Source organism: Copadichromis virginalis, linkage group LG23 (assembly GCF_057382275.1).
Source record: "Copadichromis virginalis isolate Kocher_CV1m ecotype Utaka linkage group LG23, C_Virginalis_male_GT1.1, whole genome shotgun sequence".
Classification (NCBI taxonomy): Eukaryota; Metazoa; Chordata; class Actinopteri; order Cichliformes; family Cichlidae; genus Copadichromis; species Copadichromis virginalis.
The window spans coordinates 11,286,413-11,308,551 of NC_140639.1; the positions used below are offsets into that span (position 1 = coordinate 11,286,413).

Sequence of the window (22,139 nt, forward strand, 5' to 3'; positions counted from 1 at the left end):
TTTTTGTATTTTTGTAATTTTTTTTTACATTTTATGTGGAGTGAATAAATAAAAGAATATTTATATAATAAAAATATATAAATAAAAACACATTTTTTTACATTAGTAGTTCATTTTGTGCATAATTTTATATTGTTGTTGATAATAAATTAATTAAAGCAACAAAACAACCTGAAGAGACTCTGGTCAGCTGGCACTAACAGCATCACTGTAGTTTTGTGAAAACAGGAAGTTGAAGGGATAATGGTGATAGCCTTGATATTAGCTTATCTAACATTCACTTGACAAAAAGTCATTTCACATAGTATCTGAGTTTCTTGTTTGTTTTGTTAACTCATATGTTTGCAATGACACTGAAATAAAGGAAATGAGACTGTGGCTTGTCAGAAGCATTTTTATTTCCATTTTTTGGTCACGATGACAAAGCAAGCAGAGAAAACAACTTCAAAATGTTTAAGTTTCAGTATGCAAAAGACGAACTTTTACACCAAACTGTTTCTGCCAGTCACAGTTTTGTTGATCCATTGAACGTATTTTGTGATGTCGGTGTAGACGTTGGGCTCCTCTGGGTAATTGCAGATACCATTGTGGTTATAAGAAACAATGCCAACAGCTAACCCTTGACACACCAGAGGTCCCCCAGAATCACCCTGTGAGGAGCAAAGATTTTAATTTTTCTATTTAAAAAAATGATTCTTTTGTTGATGGAATACAAGTTTAACTTTCAGTGAAAACAGAACACATACCTGACAGAATCCTTTGTCTGTGCCATATCCACCTGCACAGACAACGTTGGCAGGAAGATGACCCCACTGGTCCTCACAGACTTGTTTCTCAATGACAGACACGTCCACCACCATCAGCTCATCAACAGGTTTATTAGCATCAGTTTTAGTTTTTCCCCATCCAGCCACCTGACACACTTGGTTTTCTTGAAGGTGTATTTCTTCAGGTGGAAGCTGAATTGTTCGTACCATGTGGCCTAGATGAGCCTTCTCAGACAACTGGAGACAAACACAATAAAGTAAAAATGCCATTTTTCTTATGATTGCTCTTTTGTTGCAATGTAATTAGAATAATAAGACCGCAAATATGTCATCTAAAACTGTTGTGAACATGAACATGTACTTACTTTAATCAGCATGATGTCATTACCCTGTCCAACCTGTTGATAATTTTCATGGATGGTTTTGTTTTCAATCTTTATTTTTTGATGATTGCCGTTCTTGAGATTGTGGTTGCCGAGAACAACGTATGTGGGGTTGCTGAAGGAGTGATCAATGAATAAATCAACACATTTTTTAAATGCATTTCAGTGACATGAGTCAGAGATTACAGGAAAAGATGTCTGATTACTCACTATTTATTACAGTGTGCAGCCGAGACTACAAAGTCTTCAGTGATGAGAAATCCTCCACAAACATGGTGACCGTTGTTGTTCTGCACAGAGGCCATGTACTGCATCGAGTTCTCTGGGGCTTTTTTACCATCTATGATGTGACTTCCATGTGCTGAAACAAGTAAAAGAACAAACTAAAGAAAATGTAGTTAATGCCATATTAAATGATCAGAGAATAATAACAAAGCTTTCTTACCGAGCTTTCCGAGGCATGCCAGAAGATGAAGGAGCAGGCTTTTCTGCAGACCGAGCATGATGCCAGCGAAATAGTTACCATGTGTTTGAGTGTATAGGTGAACCTTTTATACAGCAGTTTGTCTCACTGACAAGTATGATTACAATCAATCTTAATTTACTTTCTGTTACGCCCCAGTCTAGGGGTACAGGAATGTAGCATAAGAGTTAAAAAAGGAAGTAACACCTTCTAACCACATTATTTATGCGACGCAAGTTTTCATGTTTGGCAATTTACATGATCTTTTTTGTACAAAAGGCCCCATTGTTACGGTTTTATTCTGTTCAGTTGTTAGTTCACCTGTAGTTTTTTAGAGTGGCCACCCCGCCGTTTTGTATGAGAGAGACTATGGGCAGGGAGAAACGTGGGCAAGGCACCTGAGCTTTTCTGCTCCAGATTACCAGCAGAGAAGTGGTCATTCCGTGAGAAGTGTGTGTTAATGAGCAACGTAAGTTTGTGATGTGTGAGAATGTGATAATAAGATCAGAGCGATCCCACCGTCCCTCCTGTTTTTGTGTAATATCCAAAACTATGGTTAGCGGGCGATATTTAACAAGCCCTGTGTTATGAGCCCTGTTGTTATTTGCTAATGGTCTGACATTAAGAAGTGTTGGGAGTGATGGTAGCATCAGCAGATTTTGATCACTCTCTGTTTTTGGTCTGTTGATATTTATAATGATGTTGTTAATTATTATGATTTGGGAAAGTTATATAGTGATGTTTGTGTAGACAGTGAGAAGTTCAAGGGATCAAAAAATATGTGGTTCCTTATTATAAAGGAAGAGGTCTCAATATGGGATTCATAATGTTTACTTGGGGTCCTATCTCCACCATTTAGGACCCAAATGATGTCAGTAGTACCCGGGTTGGTCAGACTGAGTGAGTGATGACTGTGATGAATTGACTTCACCTGCTGTGATGGTACCTAAGTGGATAATAGAGTATGAGATGTTTGGGGAAAGAAGTTTTGCTCCAAGTATATGTGGATGTATACCATCGTATCTGAATGACTGTGTGAGTTCTCAGCAGAGGTTGACATTGTCAGTGAAGGAGACGGTGCAGTGGGAGTGGTTTGTGGCTCAGCTGCAGGGGAAGGGTGGAGCAGTGGGTTTTGGGGTGTGGTGTAGGCGGAAACTGACTCCCACAGCTGTTCTCAATCACCTGGTCATGCCTTTGAGACATATCTATTCAGCAGACAGGCAGGCATGTAATTTAATTACATTTTATATGATGGATTATGCAGAAAAAGTAGAATTGGGCTGAAAGATCTATCGCTTTATTACCTATTAAGGTTGTAAATCATGTTTTTAAAAAGTAACTAAGTAACTAATTAGTTTTGAAAATAAGTAATCAGTAAAGTAACGGGATTACTTTTTTGGGGAAAGTAATCAGTAATTACTTACTGATTACTTTTTTCAAGTAACTTGACCAACAATGCTTGTGACCATTACCCAGTTTAACTGCCATTGCACTTTAATTTGTTTTTCTTTTAATTAAAAAACAACTACTTTGAGATTTGCATCCCATTGTTCTTCTGCTGTCAAAAAAAAAAACTATTTAACTTTTACTCTGAGTACATTTTAAATTAGCTACTTTTTACTTTTACTTGAGTACATTTTTAGATAGGTAATTTTACTTGTACTTGAGTAAAATTTAATCAAAGTAATATTACTTTTACTTGAGTAGAATATTTTAGTACTCTTTCAACCTCTGTTCATATCCAGCAATAAGAGCTGTGTTGTTTGAGTTAAAGTCCTGCCTGTGAGTCTGCATTTGGGTTGACTCCTGCCGGCTTAACAGCCAGTTTATGACTCTTTTGGGTTGAATAGAGCTTCTCATATCTATACAATTATATCAACACAATTTCATTCTAATGTAGTTGGTAGAATTTGGAGGTTTGGACTCTTTTTTATAAGTATAATGTGTAATTTTATATACTTATTTGCCTTTGTGTTTTAGATTAAGAGTCGATGCTCTACACTCACAGTTATGAAACTATTACTGTGGTTAGCAGAACTGCACGTACACTCAGAGCTTTTCATCTGTTGAATTATCATTCATACAGCATCTGCAGCATTAATGTGAATTTATTATTCATTATCCTCATCCTCATAAATCTGTACTCCAGCTGTAGTAAGATATAGTGCACATAAATTAAACCTTTTGTGTTGCTGTTTGAGCCTCATTGCCCTGCACTGAAGCTCAGAGGAAGACTTGTATGGGTCTCTGTTGAACCACTAGAGCATGCTGTTTCAGTAGATGAAGTTGTTATAATGTTTGATAAAATCTTCCAGCACAGGTGTGTGCAGTATTAAAAAAAATTCAAGCCACTGCAAACCAGGTCATTCTACTATTACCCTCAAATCTTATGTCTTTTTGCCAATAATCACCCCTCTCCACAAACATCAGGTGGTGACTTGTGAGAGCGAGGACAAGGATTGTGTAATGCATTTATAGTAAAAACAAACAGAATCTCCACCGAGCACATGTTGGATCTGACAGTAAGCCGACAAAATCCTCATATTACTTAAATACCAAAAAGTAGTCATTCCCTGAACCCAGCATGTTTTTGAGCTTTACTGTAGTATGTTTGTTCATCATTCATAGAGCAACAAACAAGGAATATAAAAAATGAAATGTTATGAAACATATTTTCTCATTTTCTGGTAGAAGAATGTGGCTCTGCAGTCATTGACCTGTATCCATGGTAAAACCTGCAGACTTAAAATTATATTATGAATATAATTTACCAATTAAAAAAAAAAGTAAAAATAATAAAGCTGTACCAGAAGAGCTGTTCAAGTCTGAATTTGATTACTTCATTTGACACTGAACTTCAGTTTAATTGGAGAAAACTGAATTAAAATTTTGAGAAGCAAAAAAACATACAAGGATGCAAATATGTCTTTCATCACAGGCAAACTGAAGCGTGGTCCACTACAAAGGCAGAAATAATATAAAAAATTCAGCCTTTTGGCTGTTACAGAAAGAAATGACAGATTGAGTGTGGGATACGTTTGTATTTTTGTTTTTGGTTAAACCGATGAAAGAATCAGAAATTCTCACATTTCAATAGTGAAAAGAAAAACCTTTTTATTTTAAGTGTTTTACACAAAAAAATGTTTTCGGAAACTTTTTTTTTTCCAGAACCTCGTCGATCCATTTACGGTATTTTGAGATGTCTGTATAGACGTTGGGTTTATTGGGGTAATTGCAGTTGTTATAGTAGTTGAAAGAAACAACCCCAACAGCAAACCCATGACACACCAGAGGACCACCAGAATCTCCCTGTGAGGAGGAAGAATTTTAATTTATCAGTTTATACTCATTATGTTTTTAAGATTTGTGAACATGAACCTGTTTAAACTGAAAGGACAGAAAACATACCTGACAGAATCCTTTGGTTGTTTCATATCCACCTGCACAGGTTACATTGGCAGGAAGATCAGGCCATTGTTCCTTACAGACCCTTGGGTTAATGACAGACACGTCCACCACCCTCAGCTCATCAACAGATTCACCATCAGTTTTGGTTTTTCCCCATCCAGCCACCTGACACACTTGGTTTTCTTTTAGGTTTATTTCAGCATGTGGAATTTGAATTATTTCTACTCTGTGGCACAGTTTAACTTTCTCAGACAGCTGGAGACACAACATGAAGTAAAAAATATATCTATGTTCATACGATAGTTCTTTAGATATAATCTGAATAATAAAACCACATAGAATAATCCTTTAATTGTCCCACAAGGGGAAATTACACAACATGTAAACTGTTGTGAACATGAGCATGTACTTACTTTAATCAGCATGATGTCATTACCCAGTCCAACCTGTTGATAATTTTCATGGATGGTTTTGTTTTCAATCTTTATTTTTTGATGATTGCCGTTCTTGAGATTGTGGTTCCCGAGAACAACGTATGTGAGGCTCCTGAAAGAGTAATCAATGAGAGGTAATCAATACAATGTGTTTTAATGACATGAGTCAGAGAAGCAGAAGCAGAAGATGTTTGATTACTCACGAGTCATCACAGTTTGCAGCCGAGACTACAAAGTCTTCAGTGATGAGAAATCCTCCACAAACATGTTGACCCTTGTTGTTCTGCACAGAGGCCATGTACTGCATCGAGTTCTCTGGGGCTTTTTCTCCATGTATGATGGCAATAACATGTGCTGGAAAAAGTCAAATAAAGCAAACCAAAATGAAGTTAACGTTCCATTAAACGGTCGGAGGACAATAAGAAAGACTTGCAGTTCTTACTGAGTCGTCCGAGACATGCCAGAACATGGAGGAGCAGGATTTTTTGAAGACTGAGCATGATGCCAGCAAAAAAGGTGAAGTTGTGTTGGCACGAGTGTGAAGTGGAGGTTTTACACAGCAGTTGCTCTGTCAAATTTGATTATCACATTTTGACTTCTAACCGCATCCTGGTTTTTTTGGGGACTTGTGTCATCTTTACATTATCTTGTTGTCTTCCTGAAACACATGGGCTGTTTAATGGTTGCGAGTTTCTCTCTCACACCACAACTTTAGTACACCATCAGCACATGCACACAAACCTGCCTAAACCTTCAAAAAGCTGGGTTGTTGAAGCATTTTGCACCACTGTTAAAGCTCAAAACAACAATTCTCACTGAGTTGCTGATTTCATATTTGAACCAAAACTAATAACATCATGGTACTTGGCTCATAATCTGTCCACCAGCAATGTAAAAACAGGAAGGAGATGCCTTTTCATTTAGCGCCTCCTTGGGGCCATTTCTTCCACTGTGTGAACTGTTTATGGAGCGAGGGTTGCAGGATTTGTCCTGTAGTAGGGCACTACGACTCTTCTGTAGAAGGCATTATTATGGAGCATGGTCTTTTGAAGGAAGAATATGTAAATAGTGCTGTGGCGGTAAAGAGAGTGTCAGAAAGATTCATGAGTTTGAAGCTGGAAATTGAAGATGTGATGCTGAAGTCAGTTGGATGAAGCAGTAAACATCCGTGCAGGTGAAGGGAGCAGAGGCAATGAGGAAGTGTTGATCAGGTGTTGATTAGGTATGGTGTTAAGGAGAGAAATGCTGATGGTGTTGGATTTTGCCAAAAGGATGGAAATGACTGTGTGGTGAACCTCGTGAAAAACGAGGAACATGTATAAGAGTGGAGCAAAGTGTAAACATGTGGAGTGCATCTTTGCAGAAGAAACAAAAGATAGTAGACTACTAAGACAGGCTCCTTGTGGCACGGCAGAGTTATCAGATGACTGTAAAAGTCTAGCTGAAGTGCTAAGGGAAACATGCCATACCATCTGTAAACATGATAGCTCAAAAAGTGTCGAATGAATTCTCTTAAAACATTGTGTGTGAAGCGGGGTCATGTTAACAAGCCATTTAAATTTGGCTCACATCCACCTTTGACCGACTTCAAGGGCAACTTCAAGATTTATTGGTGGAAAACTGAAAAAGAAGCCTTTTAAGATTAAAAGTGTGGTGTGTATTGTCGACATATTGAAAGGACTGCATAAAGATTTAAGGATTTTTCTGGAAACCACACAGGGGAGGACAGAGGAAGAACGTGACAAAGGAGACTGAGACAATGGCCGTGTTCCAAAATCGCCTCCTATCTCCTATTAATGGCTGTGCCTCATGTTATCTGTCTGAGCTGCTGCACCCTTATGTCCTGCCTCATTCTCTCAGGTCAGCAGACCAGATGCTTTTGCTCGTTCCAAACACTCAACGTAAGCACAGAGGTAGGAATAAAGTGCTGCAGTTTGCAGGCCTTCTGACCAAAATAATCCAGTGTAAGCTCAGGTTTCAGTCCAGTGGTAATCTCTGAAAATAGGCAGTTCTGATAAGTGAGAGGAGGCTGAAGGAAAATCAGTATGTTTTGATATAATGTTACTGTGCCACATGCGTGTGCCAACATTCAGGCATTCATCTAACACAGTAACAGTATTAATTACAGATTCTGCAGAGAGAAGCCGCTCGCTGTGTGCGCACTGCTGAGAAAAAGAAGCTGAGCTCGATTTATTTCTGCTCTGTTTCATGAAAACTGTGTTAGTGAGGAGCAAAGAGTGGGCTCACCGACACACTTGGCATGAAGACTGAGTGAAGAGTTTCAATACAGAGAGTTCTCTCTCGTTCTGATAACATCTCGCCTCCGAAAAATAAACTCTTCTATTAGCAGCTATTACAGCCACCGCAGGCTGAATACAGGATTTGTTTTTCCATGGTAAATTTTGTGCAACTTGCAAGAAACTTTGTGTCATAGACTTTTCAATTCACATTTGCCTCACTCATTTAAATATTCTCCACCTGAAAAATCAAAATCACTGTAAATCAGACACAGCCGTCCCAGATATTTAACAATCAATCAAATATCTTTGCTTTTATGATCCTAACCTCATTGTGTCACTGACACTCAATATTCACATTAAACCACTAGGTGGTGATCTCTGATATACACTCAACAAAAATATAAACACAACACCTTTGTTACTGCTCCCATTCCCCATGGGATGGACGTAGAGACCTAAAATTCATTCCAGATACACAATATAAACATCCCTCCCAAACAGTGGTCACAAATCAGTCCAAATGTGTGGTAGTGGGCACATCTGCTATATTGAGATAATCCATCCCACCTCACAGGTGTGCCACATCAGGATGCTGATCTGACATCATGAGTAGTGCACAGGTGTACCTCGGACTGCCCACAACAAAAGGCCACCCTGGAATGTGCAGTTTTGTCTCACAGCAAAATGCCACAGATGCCACAAGCAATGAGGGAGCGTGCAATTGGCATGCTGACAGCAGGAATGTCAACCAGATCTGTCGCCCGTGCATTGAATGTTCATTTCTCAACCATAAGCCGTCTCCACAGGCGTTTCAGAGAATATGGCAGCACATCCAACCGGCCTCACAACCGCAGACCTCGTGTAACCACACCAGCCCAGGACCTCCACATCCAGAAGGTTCACCTCCAAGATCGTCTGAGACCAGCCACCCAGACAGCTGCTGGAACAATTGGTTTGCACAACCAAACAATTTCTGCACAAACTGTCAGAAACCGTCTCAGGGACGCTCAACTGCATGCCCGTCGTCCTCATCGGGGTCTTGACCTGACTCCAGCTCGTCGCCGTAACAGACTTGTGTGGGCAAATGCTCACATTCGATGGCGTCTGGCACGTTGGAGAGGTGTGCGCTTCACGGATGAATCATGGTTCACATTGTTCAGGGCAGATGGCAGCTGAGAATGTCCCAGTTCTTGCATGGCCAGCATACTCACCAGACATGTCACCCATTGAGCATGTTCGGGATGTGCTTGACCGGCGTATACGACAGCGTGTACCAGTTCCCACGAATATCCAACAACCTCGCACAGCCATTGAAGTGGAGTGGACCAACATTCCACAGGCCACAATTGACAATCTGATAGACTCCATGCGACGATGTGTTGCACTGCATGAGGCAAATGGTGGTCACACCAGATACTGACCGGTTCTGGGTCCCCAGACCCCCAATAGCGCAAAAAACTGCACATTCCAGGGTGGCCTTTTGTTGTGGGCAGTCTGAGGTACACCTGTGCACTACTCATGATGTCAGATCAGCATCCTGATGTGGCACACCTGTGAGGTGGGATGGATTATCTCAATATAGCAGATGTGCCCACTACCACACATTTGGACTGATTTGTGACCACTGTTTGGGAGGGATGGTTATATTGTGTATCTGGAATGAATTTTAGGTCTCTACGTCCATCCCATGGGGAATGGGAGCAGTAACAAAGGTGTTGCGTTTATATTTTTGTTGAGTGTATTTTGTGGGCACTGTGTGGCTTCAACCCAGTTCACAGTAATACTGGTAAAACTAGAAAATGAATGATGATTATTAAAAAGCACATATGATTAACATGTGAGCAAATTGGCAAATTATATTTTTTATTTTCAAAACTACTGATGATTGTTATAACACATTAAGAACACTACTGGCTGTGTGTGTGTGTGTGTGTGTGTGTGTGTGTGTGTGTGTGTGTGTGTGTGTGTGTGTGTGTGTGTGTGTGTGTGTATGTGTGTGTGGTGTCTGCTCAGCGTATAAAGCTGTGGATCACAGTGGACTTCAGTGAATTCAACATCCGCTCAGCGAGAAGTACGACGACATGTTGTGCCTGAGGAATTTCAGTGTTTTCATCTTGTTCATGCTTCTTTCCATCATCCAGTCAGGTGAATGATGTTTTGTACTTTAGTTTACATTACTGACTTAAAAATCTGCTGATTTTCTTATGTGACTGGATTTTTTTTGTTGTTTTGGGTCATGGTTCTGAGATGGAAGGAAGGAAGTTAAGCCACACTTGCTGCCCTTCATGGTTTATTTGACAAGCAAGAAATCTATGTGTGTGTGTGTGTGGGGGGGGGACATTAATCCACCCACAATGGGTCCTGACAGCTGCTCACTGCACTGGGTAAGAACCCAAGGTTCACTTTTCCTAAATTTCCAAATCAAAATATTGCAGTATTTATTTTCAACAGAAGATGTGAAGTGTAATGCAGATGGAGATAATTAACACACCCACAAACTGCTCCAATAATATCTCGATTTAGAGTGAGTACAATATAAATGTTATTGCTGGATTTTCATACAATGCAAAAATAAATATGATCAATATAAAGCTTTATAAAGGTAACTGATGTGTTTTCTTACCCAGAGCGTAACTCCTCCTGACAGGCAGGGGTTGCACTAAAATGTTTCATGCTTTTATAAGAACACGACCTTTAAACTTTTGACCTTGAAAATTACATACTAAAATTGTGTATTTTATTATCTTTACTCATTGTGATGTCAAAGGGCTTTGTATTGAAAAAATAATAAGTGTGTTGTACAGTTTGAAGATGATCCATAAACAATTGTGGGCAATTTCAAGTTTGATGTGGCTTTGACCTGATTTTCACCAACATGAAATCAGCTTGAGTTGTTATTTGTGTCTGACATCACACAACGCTTGAAAACTAGCAAACAGACAAACAAACACAAAGAACCGATTACATCCTGCCCTCCTTCAAGTGGAGAAAAATCCCTTTTTTTTTTTAATCTATAACATTTAATAATGTTGAAGTTTGTCACTCAGTTGGAGGAAAGTGTCATGCAGATCCATCTGAGGCTCAGTAACAGCCATAGCCCAGGCGTATGTAATAATACACAACTATGATTTGAACAGTTTTACACACTCCTGACCTTTTGATGTAAGTGAAGTGTCATCACTACACTGAGTTTTTCTTTTGCAGAATGAGCAAGGCGATCCTGGGAGCGCACTCCATCGCCAAAGAGGAAGAAGAGTGGAGGCAGGTCCGAGAGGTTGAGAAACATTTTGCTCATCCTAACTATTTCAATCATATTGTGGGCAATGACCTCATGCTGCTCAAGGTAAGCATAAAATTCAGTGTCCAGTAGCCGGTCAAGCAAAGATACAACAATGTAAATAAGTTTGTTTCCACCTTATAAAGTGCATTTCTGTGTATGTTTATACATGTTTCAATAATTCGCTCCAACTATTTCCCATTTTCCAAACAAAATATATGAATTATTAAGTAGTGACGCAGACTTTATCACAGTGGCAAGTCTGTAACATATAGTCAATGTCAAAATGTAACATTTCTTTTCAACTCTTTCTCAGCTTAAGGAACCAGTATATGCAACCAAGTCAGTAAAATGGCTCCAGTTGGGCAAAATTGTCAAAGACCCTGCAGATGGCACCACGTGTCTGGTTGCTGGATGGGGAATAACTGAAGAGAACCACACCTCGGATGTTCTCAAGTCTGTCCGCGTGACTGTGATTGGCAGACATAAGTGTAACTCTTGTGAATATTACAACTACACACCTTTAATCACCAGTGACATGGTATGTGCTGGTTCAAATGGCAAAAAAGCAGCGGATACCTGTCAAGTAAGTATGAAGAATGTATATGAGCACGTAATCATTGAGCTCAGCACCCTTTTGACGTTTTGACACCTGTAAGTGAGAAAAAAAGGTCTACAGTGCATATGTACTTGCTGCAGGGGGATTCCGGGGGCCCACTGCTGTGCGGCTTTCAGCTGGTTGGAGTTACTTCTTTTGGAGCTGGTTGTGGGGACATTTACAAGCCTGGAGTCTACTCGTTTCTCTCAAAGAGGCAACTCAAGTGGATCAAAGAAACTATGAAGTCTTAAAAGTCATCAGGCATCAGTCCACATAAGCTAAGCTAGATGACAATGTTTTATGCTTTTTATGCTATTTAATCAGCTGAGCTATCACTTCATACCTTTTATTTGACCAGCATCATTTTATTATCTCATTGATTATGTTATATTTTATGGAATCTTTGTCACTGCTGGCTTGCTCTAATTGTTACAGACTGTGCACATAGCAGCCTGTGGTTAGTCCGTTTATGCACACACAAAAGTAAAACAACAGTGAGACTGTCCAGTCTGTCGCCCAGAGACATTCACCTTATACTTCTAATCAAAGAATTGTTGAGTCATTATACGGCTATAGGCCACATTATGCCTTGGATTAAAGATTGTGAAATCATTACACTGTTTTATGATGCTGCTGATTTATAAGAAATACTGTTTTCAGAGAATCATGGCCTTATTTGTCTGATTAGAAAGAACAGAACATACTGCACAGGAAGCCAAGGTCATAACTCAGACTCACTGAAAGAGAAAGAATGTGGATGTTTAGGTTTTATGACTTTGGAGGGGGGCTGAAGCTATAAGAATGTGAGAAACGTTTAGACACTTCGAGATCTGGCGGACACCCTCCTGTCCACAACTCCCGTCCGGACGATTGCTCAAAGTGTTGTATGGAAGAATGAGAATTGTATGGAATAAAGAGATCGTTGATTGAGCATTTATACACCGAGTGCTGTTCTTCCTTCAGCCCAAAGATCAAAGAATTGGGATATTTAACAGTGACTATAAGGAGAAACTACACTAATTGAAAAAACGAACAAACACTTTTTTTTTTCCAGAATAAGTTTGTTAAATTTCGGATACTGATCCAGTTACAGTAAATAAGCTGACTTTTCTTTTTTCATTGATGTAAGAGGAGTGATGAGACTGATATGGAAAAAGAGAAACAAGTAATAAAACACTTTAAGTGTCTGTCTGTGGTTTCCAGCTGCCTCTCTCAGTTTTGTTCCACATTTCCTGTGTTTGCATCTAAATGTGTGAAAATTGGCTTGACACCATGAACTGGGTCGCTGAAACCACAGTGTCTAGCTACACAGACATAACCTAACATATCTGTTTAACTACCACCAGGGGTGAAACATGATCGGATTAGTACAAATAAACAAAATCACTTTAATAAATAAATAAGGATTGTTTTTAATTTAATTATCGGAGTGATAAATCAGAGGAAAAACTAAAACTAAAAATCATTTAAAGGGGATCACTTATTATCACACTTATGATTAAAGTGTTCTTCTGACATTATTTTATCTTCCTTTGTTAAATCAGTGTCACAGGCTGGGTCTGCGACCCAGCACTGGGTTTTCTTTGTATTTTTCTTATTTTTTGGATATGTTATTAGTTTTTGTGTTATTTCCTATTTGCCTTTAGTTTAGGCAGTTATTGTTCCTGGGTTTTCTATGTTTTGGGGTTTTGTATTTATTCATCACGTATTAGGTCTGTTAAGTTGTGTTGTCATGTTTAGTTTTAGTATTTCCTGTTTTATTCTGACAATGTCATGTGTTCTTTGTTCATTGTATTTAGCTTTCCTCTCCTGGTCCTGTCATTAGGTTTATGTCTGTCAGCTGTTCCCCCATGTGTCTCCACTTCCCCTGATCACCTCATGTCTGTATTTAAGCCTTTTGTTTTCTTCATGTCATTGTCGGGTCGTCTGTTTATTTTGACCTTAGTCTTAGTCGTTGTTAGTTTTCCTCACCCTCAGTCATAGTTATGGTTTTCGTCTGTCAGTTCTACATTTGTTTTAGTCATAGTCTTTGCCTGTTATTTTCCACCACAGTTATAGTTATAGTTTTTGGTCTTAGTACCTCTTAGTGTTTTGACAGTTTGCTTTGGTTTCCTGGTTTTCCCTTGCCGTTATCATTAAAGGATCACTTTTCTGTTCAAACTTACAACTCATCGTCCTCATCTGCTTTTGGGTCCTGTTTCATCACACATCGGCGCACCCAGCCGTGACAATCAGTTACCTGCTGCCAGTAGTTGTGTCTATGTTTCGGATACGTATACTGTGTAATTTTATATACTTATTTGCCTTTGTGTTTTAGATTAAGAGTTGATGCTCTACACTCACAGTTATGAAACTATTACTGCTGTTAGTAAAACTGCACGTGCACTCACAGAGCTTTTCATCTGTTGAATTATCATTCATTCAGCGTCTGCAGCATTAATGTGAATTTATTATTCATTATCCTCATCCTCATAAATCTGTACTCCAGCTGTAGTAAGATATAGTGCACATAAATGAAATCTAGTGTGTTGCTGTTTGAGCCTCATCGCCCTGCACTGAAGCTCAGAGGAAGAAAGAGTGGGCTCACCGACACACTCGGCATGAAGACTGAGTGAAGAGTTTCAATACAGAGAGTTCTTTCTCGTTCTGATAACATCTCGCCTCCGAAAAATAAACTCTTCTATTAGCAGCTATTACAGCCACCGCAGGCTGAATACAGGATTTGTTTTTCCATGTTAAATTTTGTGCAACTTGCAAGAGACTTTGTGTCATAGACTTTTAAATTCACATTTGCCTGACTCATTTAAATATTCTCCACCTAAAAAATCAAAATCACTGTAAATCAGAATCAGATATTTAACAATCAATCAAATATCTTTGCTTTTATGATCCTAACCTCATTGTGTCACTGACACTCAATATTCATATTAAACCACTAGGTGGTGATCTCTGATATATTTTGTGGGCACTGTGTGGCTTCACCCCAGTTCACAGTAATACTGGTAAAACTAGAAAATGAATGATGATTATTAAAAAGCACATATGGTTAACATGTGAACAAATTGGCAAATTATATTTTTTATTTTCAAAACTACTGATGATTGTTATAACACATTAAGAGCACTTCTGGCTGTGTGTGTGTGTGTGTGTGTGTGTGTGTGTGTGTGTGTGTGTGTGTGTGTGTGTGTGTGTGTGTGTGTGTGTGTGTGTGTGTGTGTGTGTGCACAGTGTATAAAGCTGTGCATAACAGTGGACTTCAGTGAATTCAAAATCCGCTCAGCGAGAGTTGAGACAACATGTTCTGCCGGAGGACTTTCAGTGTTTTCATCTTGTTCATGCTTCTTTCCATCATCCAGTCAGGTGAATGATGTTTTGTACTTTAATTTACATTACTGATATCTCTCAGTTGGTGTAGGATTTGTGCTCACTCATCTGTTCTTGACTTAAAAATCTGCTGATTTTCTTATGTGACTGGATATTTTTTTTTGTTTTAGGTCATGGTTCTGAGATTATTGGAGGGAAGGAAGTTAAGCCACACTCACTGCCCTTCATGGCTTATTTGACAAGTAAGAAATCTATGTGTGGGGGGACATTAATCCACCCACAATGGGTCCTGACAGCTGCTCACTGCACTGGGTAAGAACCCGAGGTTCACTTTTCCTAAATTTCCAAATCAAAATATTGCAGTATTTATTTTTAACAGAAGTTGTGAAGTGTAATGCTAACTGATATTTTTTCTTACCTAGAGTGTAACTCCTCCTGACAGGCAGGGGCTGCACTAAAATGTTTCATGCTTTTATAAGAACACGACCTTTAAACCTTGCACCTTGAAAATTACATACTACAGTTGTCTTTACTCATTGTGATGTCAAAGGATCTTGTAGTGAAAAAATAGTAAGTGTGTTGTACAGCTCTCTCTCCATGCTTTGACCTTGAGTGCTAACAGTGAAGGTCAAGGTCAAATGCATAGCCAAACTAGGTACTCATGTCCCCTAAGATGTTTGAAGATGATCCATAAACAATTGTGGGCAATTTCAAGTTTGATGTGGCTTTGACCTGATTTTCACCAACATGAAATCAGCTTGAGTTGTTATTTGTGTCTGACATCACACAACGCTTGAAAACTAGCAAACAGACACACAAACACAAAGAACCGATTACATCCTGCCCTCCTTCAAGTAGAGAAAAATACACTCCTGACCTTTTGATGTAAGTGAAGTGTCATCACTACACTGAGTTTTTCTTTTGCAGAATGAGCAAGGCGATCCTGGGAGCGCACTCCATCGCCAAAGAGGAAGAAGAGTGGAGGCAGGTCCGAGAGGTTGAGAAACATTTTGCTCATCCTAACTATTTCAATCATATTGTGGGCAATGACCTCATGCTCACACCAGGTAAGCATAAAATTCAGTGTCCAGTAGCCGGTCAAGCAAAGATACAACAATGTAAATAAGTTTGTTTCCACCTTATAAAGTCCATTTCTGTGTATGTTTATACATGTTTCAATAATTCGCTGCACCTTTTTCCCATTTTCCAAACAAAATATATGAATTATTAAGTAGTGACCCAGACTTTATCACAGTGGCAAGTCTGTAGCATATAGATAGTCACTGTCAAAATGTAACATTTCTTTTTAACCATTTCTCAGCTTAAGGAACCAGTATATACAACCAAGTCAGTAAAATGGCTCCAGTTGGGCAAAATTGTCAAAGACCCTGCAGATGGCACCACGTGTCTGGTTGCTGGATGGGGAATAACTGAAGAGAACCACACCTCGGATGTTCTCAAGTCTGTCCGCGTGACTGTGATCGGCAGACATAAGTGTAACTCTTGTGAATATTACAACTACGCACCTTTAATCACCAGTGACATGGTATGTGCTGGTTCAAATGGCAAAAAAGCAGCGGATACCTGTCAAGTAAGTATGAAGAATGTATATGAGCATGTAATCATTGAGCTCAGCACCATTTTGACGTTTTGACACCTGTAAGTGAGAAAAAAAGGTCTACAGTGCATATGTACTTGCTGCAGGGGGATTCCGGAGGCCCACTGCTGTGCGGCTTTCAGCTGGTTGGAGTTACTTCTTTTGGAGCTGGTTGTGGGGACATTTACAAGCCTGGAGTCTACTCGTTTCCCTCAAAGAGGCAACTCAAGTGGATCAAAGAAACTATGAAGTCTTAAAAGTCATCAGGCATCAGTCCACATAAGCTAAGCTAGATGACAATGTTTTATGCTTTTATGCTATTTAATCGGCTGAGCTATCACTTCATACCTTTCACTTGACCAGCATCATTTTATTATCTCATTGATTATGTTATATTTTATGGAATCTTTGTCACTGCTGGCTTGCTCTAATTGTTACAGACTGTGCACATAGCAGCCTGTGGTTAGTCCGTTTATGCACACACAAAAGTAAAACAACAGTGAGACTGTCCAGTCTGTCGCCCAGAGACATTCACTATGTCCAGTAAATGAATATGAGGATTTTGAACAGATTTTTTCACAAAGATAAATTTTTAAATATGTTTTCTTGTTTAGTTTTGTTCAGTATTTGTACTTTTTTTTGTGTGTGTGTGTGTCCCGTTTAGCCATCAGAATTGTTGTCTTAAGGCCAAGAAAGATGCCAAGTGGATTTATTTTACCAAGTGGATCATCATGGCCTTGCCATATTGGTCCATGTGATTGACCTTTATTATAATTATGAATTTATTTTATTTTCAGTTGCTACAAACGGGACAGACATGATTGGGGGATAGGACAGGGAGAAAGAATGAAAGAAAGAGAGGGAGAGAAAGAAAACCAAAGGGGAGAAGAGACGGTGAGAAGGGGGGGAAGAAAGAAAAAAAAAAAAAAACACCTGGGTCACCTGTATGGAGAAAAAAACAGAAGAGAAAGCAAACAACAAAGAGCAACATAATAATAAAAAAAAAACAGCACCATCACAATAAACTAGCTAGCAGTAGATATCAGTAGATACTAAATAATAAACGATATTGTGCAGCACGCAAGCTAGACAGCGCACAATGTGCTTTGAGGCAGCAGCCAAGAAAGCTTTAGTCCGCCTCTGTGAATACCCGTGTGTACACCTGTGTGGATCAGCATGCTTGCATTCCAAAGGTTTCTCCATGTAACGATCTGCTAGGGAGTGTGGGGGAGCCACAGCCCCGTCCTCCAGGGTATGAAGCAGGTATGGAGGAGATCAAAACTCCAGACATCCAGAGGCCCCCAGAACACAAGAGACCATGGAAGACCAACAGAGGGGCAGCCGCGCCACTGTCTCAGTAAGAGCTGAGGAGAGTCCCAGATGAGGGCTCGCCCAGCAGCCGCGGAGCAGAAGCCAGGGGGGGTTGCAGTGACGCGCCCGTGAGCTCCGCCGGCAGCCAGCTGTGCCTGAGTGACCGAGCCCCAGGCCGAGAGGCCGGGGGCACCCCACCTCCGAAGTGGCCCGAGCGAGCCCCAGGCCCCAGGACCCGATAAGCGGCCGCCAAGGAGTGAGCCGGTGTGTACCCGGACACCCACCCCCAGACACAAAGAACCACCAACGCACCGATGTCTGAGGGAGTCCGCCACTGGCAGGGGAAGTGGTGGTAGGGGGAGATAGGCCTCCAAACCTTGGAGGGCCTGAGATGTCCCCAGAGAGGTGGTGTCTGATACCCAACCTGACATATAGACACAGACATACAGGCACACACAGAGATACAAACATCCATTCCCACCCTCATGCTCTCATATGCACTTACTCCACACTCAACCAACGTGGAGACAGACATAAAGAGACGCTGTACACACGATCACACTCCCCAAGCGTACTCTACGAACCGGGTCTAGGTACCCTTGCCCCTGGAGGGGGGAACTGCACCCAGACCCAGGTGGTGTTACCCTTTTCCCTGCGGTGGGGAGAGGCAGACCGCCCCGACTCCACAGCAGCAGGGAGGCCCCACATTCCAGACCGCAGTCGGACGACCAACTCCTCCTCCTAGTCCTAGCCCCCCCGCTCCAGCAGGCCGCAGAGAACGGGGGTGAGAGAAGACTCCAAACCTCCCTCCACCCGCTCATTGTAGTGTTGATGCATGTGTGTTCTATGGTGCAATTAAAACCCAGGAGGGCATGGAGCTACCTGCCAGAGAGCAGCAGGTAAGCGCATAGTCCCTCCTGCTAGCCCTCAATGTCTACGTGTATTCAAAATTGAGAGGTGGGCAATGGCGCCAGGGATGAGGTATACACCCTGATGGTAATTTGGACTCCGTGTATCGTGCCCACCCCCAAGATCCTCTATGTATGTAACGAGAGTGTGAGTAATGTGAATGTCTAAGTTGTGGGATAAAATTGAGGCAGAGGCAGCCAGAAGGGGACAGAGGGGGGGGGGGGGTAGCCTCCTCTGCACCCTGGTGACATACCCCTACTCCAAGGCCCTGCATGTGTGGGTGGTTGTGGTGGAGCGGGAAGAGGGATTTGTACTTTGTCACATCCCCTCCCCGCCAAAAGACCCCACAAAAAACAAAATTGATACAAAACAATATATTTTACTTTTACTTTCTACTTTTCCTACTTTCTAATAAAGCTGAAGTAAAGATATCTTTCCTTCTGTCTGTCTCTTATTGTTTGTATGCAATTCTCTCAAAGTGTCATGTTTTTACAGTAACTTCTAAATCTCACATCACTAAATCTTAATCTTAATTTAAAAAATCTTGATCAAAAATTGGTAATCAGTCCTTCATTTTTAACCAAATTAAATGTCTTTTAAGCCTAAAAAGGCAGTAAGGCCACATTCTTGATTTGTTCTTTGTCAAACGAGCCCTTCGTGGCTTATTTATTTACATATTTGATGAGGTAAAAATCACTTTGCTTCTCTTACATTTTCAAATAGAATATAGCAGTGGTTTTTTTTAATCACACTGTCTGATAGGTAATACATTGTGTGATTGTGTGTCTTTTTAAATTGTGATCATAAAAAACACCACACAATTAATGTGATTGAACATTTCACAGATACATATTTATTGTATTGTATCTTTATTTCAGACATATACAGAAAAAAAACAATATATACACAAGTACACATACTTGCATTTACAAATTCGAATATATATGTAAATACACACACGTATGTGCTCAGACTTATAAACAAGTATTGTATCAAGTCAGTCAGATACTGATTTGGTCAGTTAAGTAGAAGAGGGGGTTGTTAATTGCTGCTTTGGTGTTAATACAATTAACAGGTGCCTCAATGAGAAAATGTTACCATTAATACAGTTACACCAAAATATTTTGCAAGGTTTTGTCTGGAATCACTGTTTAAGCGCTAGTCTGGTTTTCTTCCTATTTTTCTGAAAGGATATTTCTCTGTTAGGGTAAACAAGTTCTCTAGCACTGCTTCTCTAACCTGTGGGGTTCCACAAAGTTCAGTCCTTGGTCTATTGTTATTTTTCTTTTACATGCTACCTTCAGCATTATTCCATTCTTTTGTTTCTTATTTCCATGCCGATGATATTCTGCTGTTTATGTCTTTTAAGCCTTGTCAGCTGGATACACCTTAGTTGATTGTTTATCCGAGATTTGTGGCTGGCTCTCCAATAATTGCTTTGTTTTAAACTCCAATAACACCAAGGTCGTGATAATAGCTGCTCCCGATATACATTCAAGAATCAGTCAAGTGATTACTTTTTTTTGTCCATCCACTGCTCATTATCTTATTGTAAGATGTTACTCCTCTCAGCATTTAAGGAAAATTTTTAAATTGTAAACTATTGTCTCCTCATTTTAACCAGAGGATTACAGTAATCTACAGGGTGGGCCATTTATATGGATACACCGTAATAACATGGGAATGGTTGGTGATATTAAAGTCCTGTTTGTGGCACATTAGTATATTTTGAGGGGGCAAACTCCCCCAGATGGGTGGTGACCATGGTGGCCATTTAGAAGTCACCCCACTGACAGACACATCCACATCCACCACCATCAGCTCATCAGCAGGTTTATCATCATCAGTTTCAGTTTTTCCCCATCCAGCCACCTGACACACTTGGTTTTCTTTTAGGTTTATTTCAGCAGGTTGAAACTTAATTGTTTGTACCCCATGGCCTAGATGAGCTTTCTTGGACAACTGGAGACAAACAACATAAAGTAAAAATACCAGTTTTCATATGATTGCTCTTTTGTTGCAATGTAATTAGAATAATAAGACCGCAAATATGTCATGTGAAGCTGTTGTGAACACCAACATGTAGTTACTTTAATCATCATGATGTCCAACACCTTTATAATTTTCATGGATGGTTTTGTTTTCAATCCTTATTTTTTGATGATTGCTATTCTTGAGATTGTAGTTCCCGAGAACGACGTATGTGAGGTTGCTGAAGGAGTAATCAATGAAAGGAAATCAATACATTTTCTAAATGTGTTTCAGTGACATGAGTCAGAGATTACAGCAGAAGATGTTTGATTACTCACTATTTATCACAGTGTGCAGCAGAGACTGCAAAGTCCTCCTTGATGAGAAATCCTCCACAAACATGTTCACCCTTGTTGTTCTGCACAGAGGCCATGTACTGCATCAGGTTTTTGGGTGCTTTTTCACCATGTATGATGTTACTTCCAAAAGAACAAACTAAAGAAAATCTAGTTAACGCCATATTAAATGATCAGAGAATAATAACAAAACTTTCTTACCGAGCTTTTCCAAGGCATGCCAGAAGATGGAGGAGCAGGTTTTTCTGCAGACCATATTGACACATCTGACACATATTTGTGGAATATCAGTTAACTGCTTACTAATTAACCATCAATTATTTAGTAAGTACTTCAGCAAATGTTATCCAGCCCTATCAAAACAGAAGTAAGATCATTAGCAGATTAAAGCTTTGTTGTGTCAGTGTTTCTTCTCCAGTTGTTGCTCATTGAACAGTCACGTCAAACTTCTATCTTCACAGAAATTAAGTCTGGTTTGCTTTCTGCTAATAACTGCTAATACCAGAATATGGTTTTCAGCCAGTAATGCAATATATATAATTTTACTTCTCACTTTCTTCCAGCAGATGACACCAAGTTGATAATTGGGACTTATTTCATATTATTGCAAGCTTCCTTATATGTAATCAGGCCCAGTGCACCCGAGAGTTTCATACTAATATAGCTGGTGGATTAACTTTTGGAGGTTTGGAGGTTTTGGAGGTTTCCATATAAAAAGATGACCTAATGTGCTTTCGTTTTACAGTGTGTTGCATGCATTCTTAAGCAACATCCAATCTTACAACAGAAAGTAAAATCAGTACACAGCATATAATCAATAAGCAACAGATTGTGGCCAAAAATATCCTTCTCCCCGTCATTTCTATTTTTGTTCACTCAGTTTGGGATTTGTTCATTCCAGGCTTGTTTTCTCTGATCTTTCACACAGCACAGTAAAGAAGTCAAACTGAAGACTTAACACATTTAAGTGATATTATCAAAGTGCAGCTCAGTGCAGCAAACTAGATAAAACACAGAAACCACAGCATTCAGATGAGCTGTTGTTATAGTTACTTTAACAACATGTACGCACATACTCATCTTACACATCTGTGTTCACAT

The 22,139-nt window shown here is 39.8% G+C and overlaps 4 protein-coding genes across 4 annotated transcripts; 2 read left to right on the top strand and 2 right to left on the bottom strand.

Moving 5' to 3' along the window:
- Nucleotides 1-374: 374 nt before the first annotated feature.
- LOC146680357 (trypsin-like) lies at nt 375-1,906 on the bottom strand. The gene is made up of 5 exons (XM_085449452.1): nt 1,596-1,906; nt 1,361-1,511; nt 1,133-1,265; nt 747-1,004; nt 375-650 (listed from the first exon to the last, which is right to left on the bottom strand). Exons 1-5 carry the CDS (start codon nt 1,651-1,653, stop codon nt 483-485), a joined length of 768 nt encoding a protein of 255 aa, XP_085305578.1. The 5' UTR covers nt 1,654-1,906; the 3' UTR covers nt 375-482.
- Nucleotides 1,907-4,639: 2,733 nt separating this feature from the next.
- LOC146680358 (trypsin-like) lies at nt 4,640-6,052 on the bottom strand. The gene is made up of 5 exons (XM_085449451.1): nt 5,898-6,052; nt 5,659-5,809; nt 5,435-5,567; nt 5,022-5,276; nt 4,640-4,922 (listed from the first exon to the last, which is right to left on the bottom strand). Exons 1-5 carry the CDS (start codon nt 5,953-5,955, stop codon nt 4,728-4,730), a joined length of 792 nt encoding a protein of 263 aa, XP_085305577.1. The 5' UTR covers nt 5,956-6,052; the 3' UTR covers nt 4,640-4,727.
- A 3,980-nt stretch (nt 6,053-10,032) lies between these two features.
- On the top strand, nt 10,033-12,084 carry LOC146680359 (granzyme A-like). The gene is made up of 4 exons (XM_085449455.1): nt 10,033-10,079; nt 10,900-11,038; nt 11,289-11,558; nt 11,672-12,084. The coding sequence occupies exons 2-4, from the start codon at nt 10,901-10,903 to the stop codon at nt 11,819-11,821; spliced, it is 558 nt and encodes a 185-aa protein (XP_085305581.1). The 5' UTR covers nt 10,033-10,079; nt 10,900; the 3' UTR covers nt 11,822-12,084.
- A 2,782-nt stretch (nt 12,085-14,866) lies between these two features.
- Nucleotides 14,867-17,093, top strand: LOC146680360 (granzyme K-like). Its single transcript, XM_085448050.1, has 5 exons — nt 14,867-14,930; nt 15,065-15,206; nt 15,822-15,984; nt 16,222-16,485; nt 16,599-17,093. Exons 1-5 carry the CDS (start codon nt 14,867-14,869, stop codon nt 16,746-16,748), a joined length of 783 nt encoding a protein of 260 aa, XP_085304176.1. The 3' UTR covers nt 16,749-17,093.
- The last annotated feature ends 5,046 nt before the right edge of the window (nt 17,094-22,139 follow it).

Coding starts and splice junctions, on each gene's coding strand:
- LOC146680357 (XM_085449452.1), bottom strand. CDS start 1,653: ATGCTCGGTCTGCAGAAAAGCCTGCTCCTTCATCTTCTGGCATGCCTC. Junction 1,266..1,360: donor GCTGCACACTGTAATAAATA/GTGAGTAATCAG, acceptor TCACTCCTTCAG/CAACCCCACATACGTTGTTC. Junction 1,005..1,132: donor ATGACATCATGCTGATTAAA/GTAAGTACATGT, acceptor GTTTGTCTCCAG/TTGTCTGAGAAGGCTCATCT.
- LOC146680358 (XM_085449451.1), bottom strand. CDS start 5,955: ATGCTCAGTCTTCAAAAAATCCTGCTCCTCCATGTTCTGGCATGTCTC. Junction 5,568..5,658: donor GCTGCAAACTGTGATGACTC/GTGAGTAATCAA, acceptor TTACTCTTTCAG/GAGCCTCACATACGTTGTTC. Junction 5,277..5,434: donor ATGACATCATGCTGATTAAA/GTAAGTACATGC, acceptor TTGTGTCTCCAG/CTGTCTGAGAAAGTTAAACT.
- LOC146680359 (XM_085449455.1), top strand. CDS start 10,901: ATGAGCAAGGCGATCCTGGGAGCGCACTCCATCGCCAAAGAGGAAGAA. Junction 11,039..11,288: donor ATGACCTCATGCTGCTCAAG/GTAAGCATAAAA, acceptor ACTCTTTCTCAG/CTTAAGGAACCAGTATATGC. Junction 11,559..11,671: donor AAGCAGCGGATACCTGTCAA/GTAAGTATGAAG, acceptor TACTTGCTGCAG/GGGGATTCCGGGGGCCCACT.
- LOC146680360 (XM_085448050.1), top strand. CDS start 14,867: ATGTTCTGCCGGAGGACTTTCAGTGTTTTCATCTTGTTCATGCTTCTT. Junction 14,931..15,064: donor TCTTTCCATCATCCAGTCAG/GTGAATGATGTT, acceptor TTTTTGTTTTAG/GTCATGGTTCTGAGATTATT. Junction 16,486..16,598: donor AAGCAGCGGATACCTGTCAA/GTAAGTATGAAG, acceptor TACTTGCTGCAG/GGGGATTCCGGAGGCCCACT.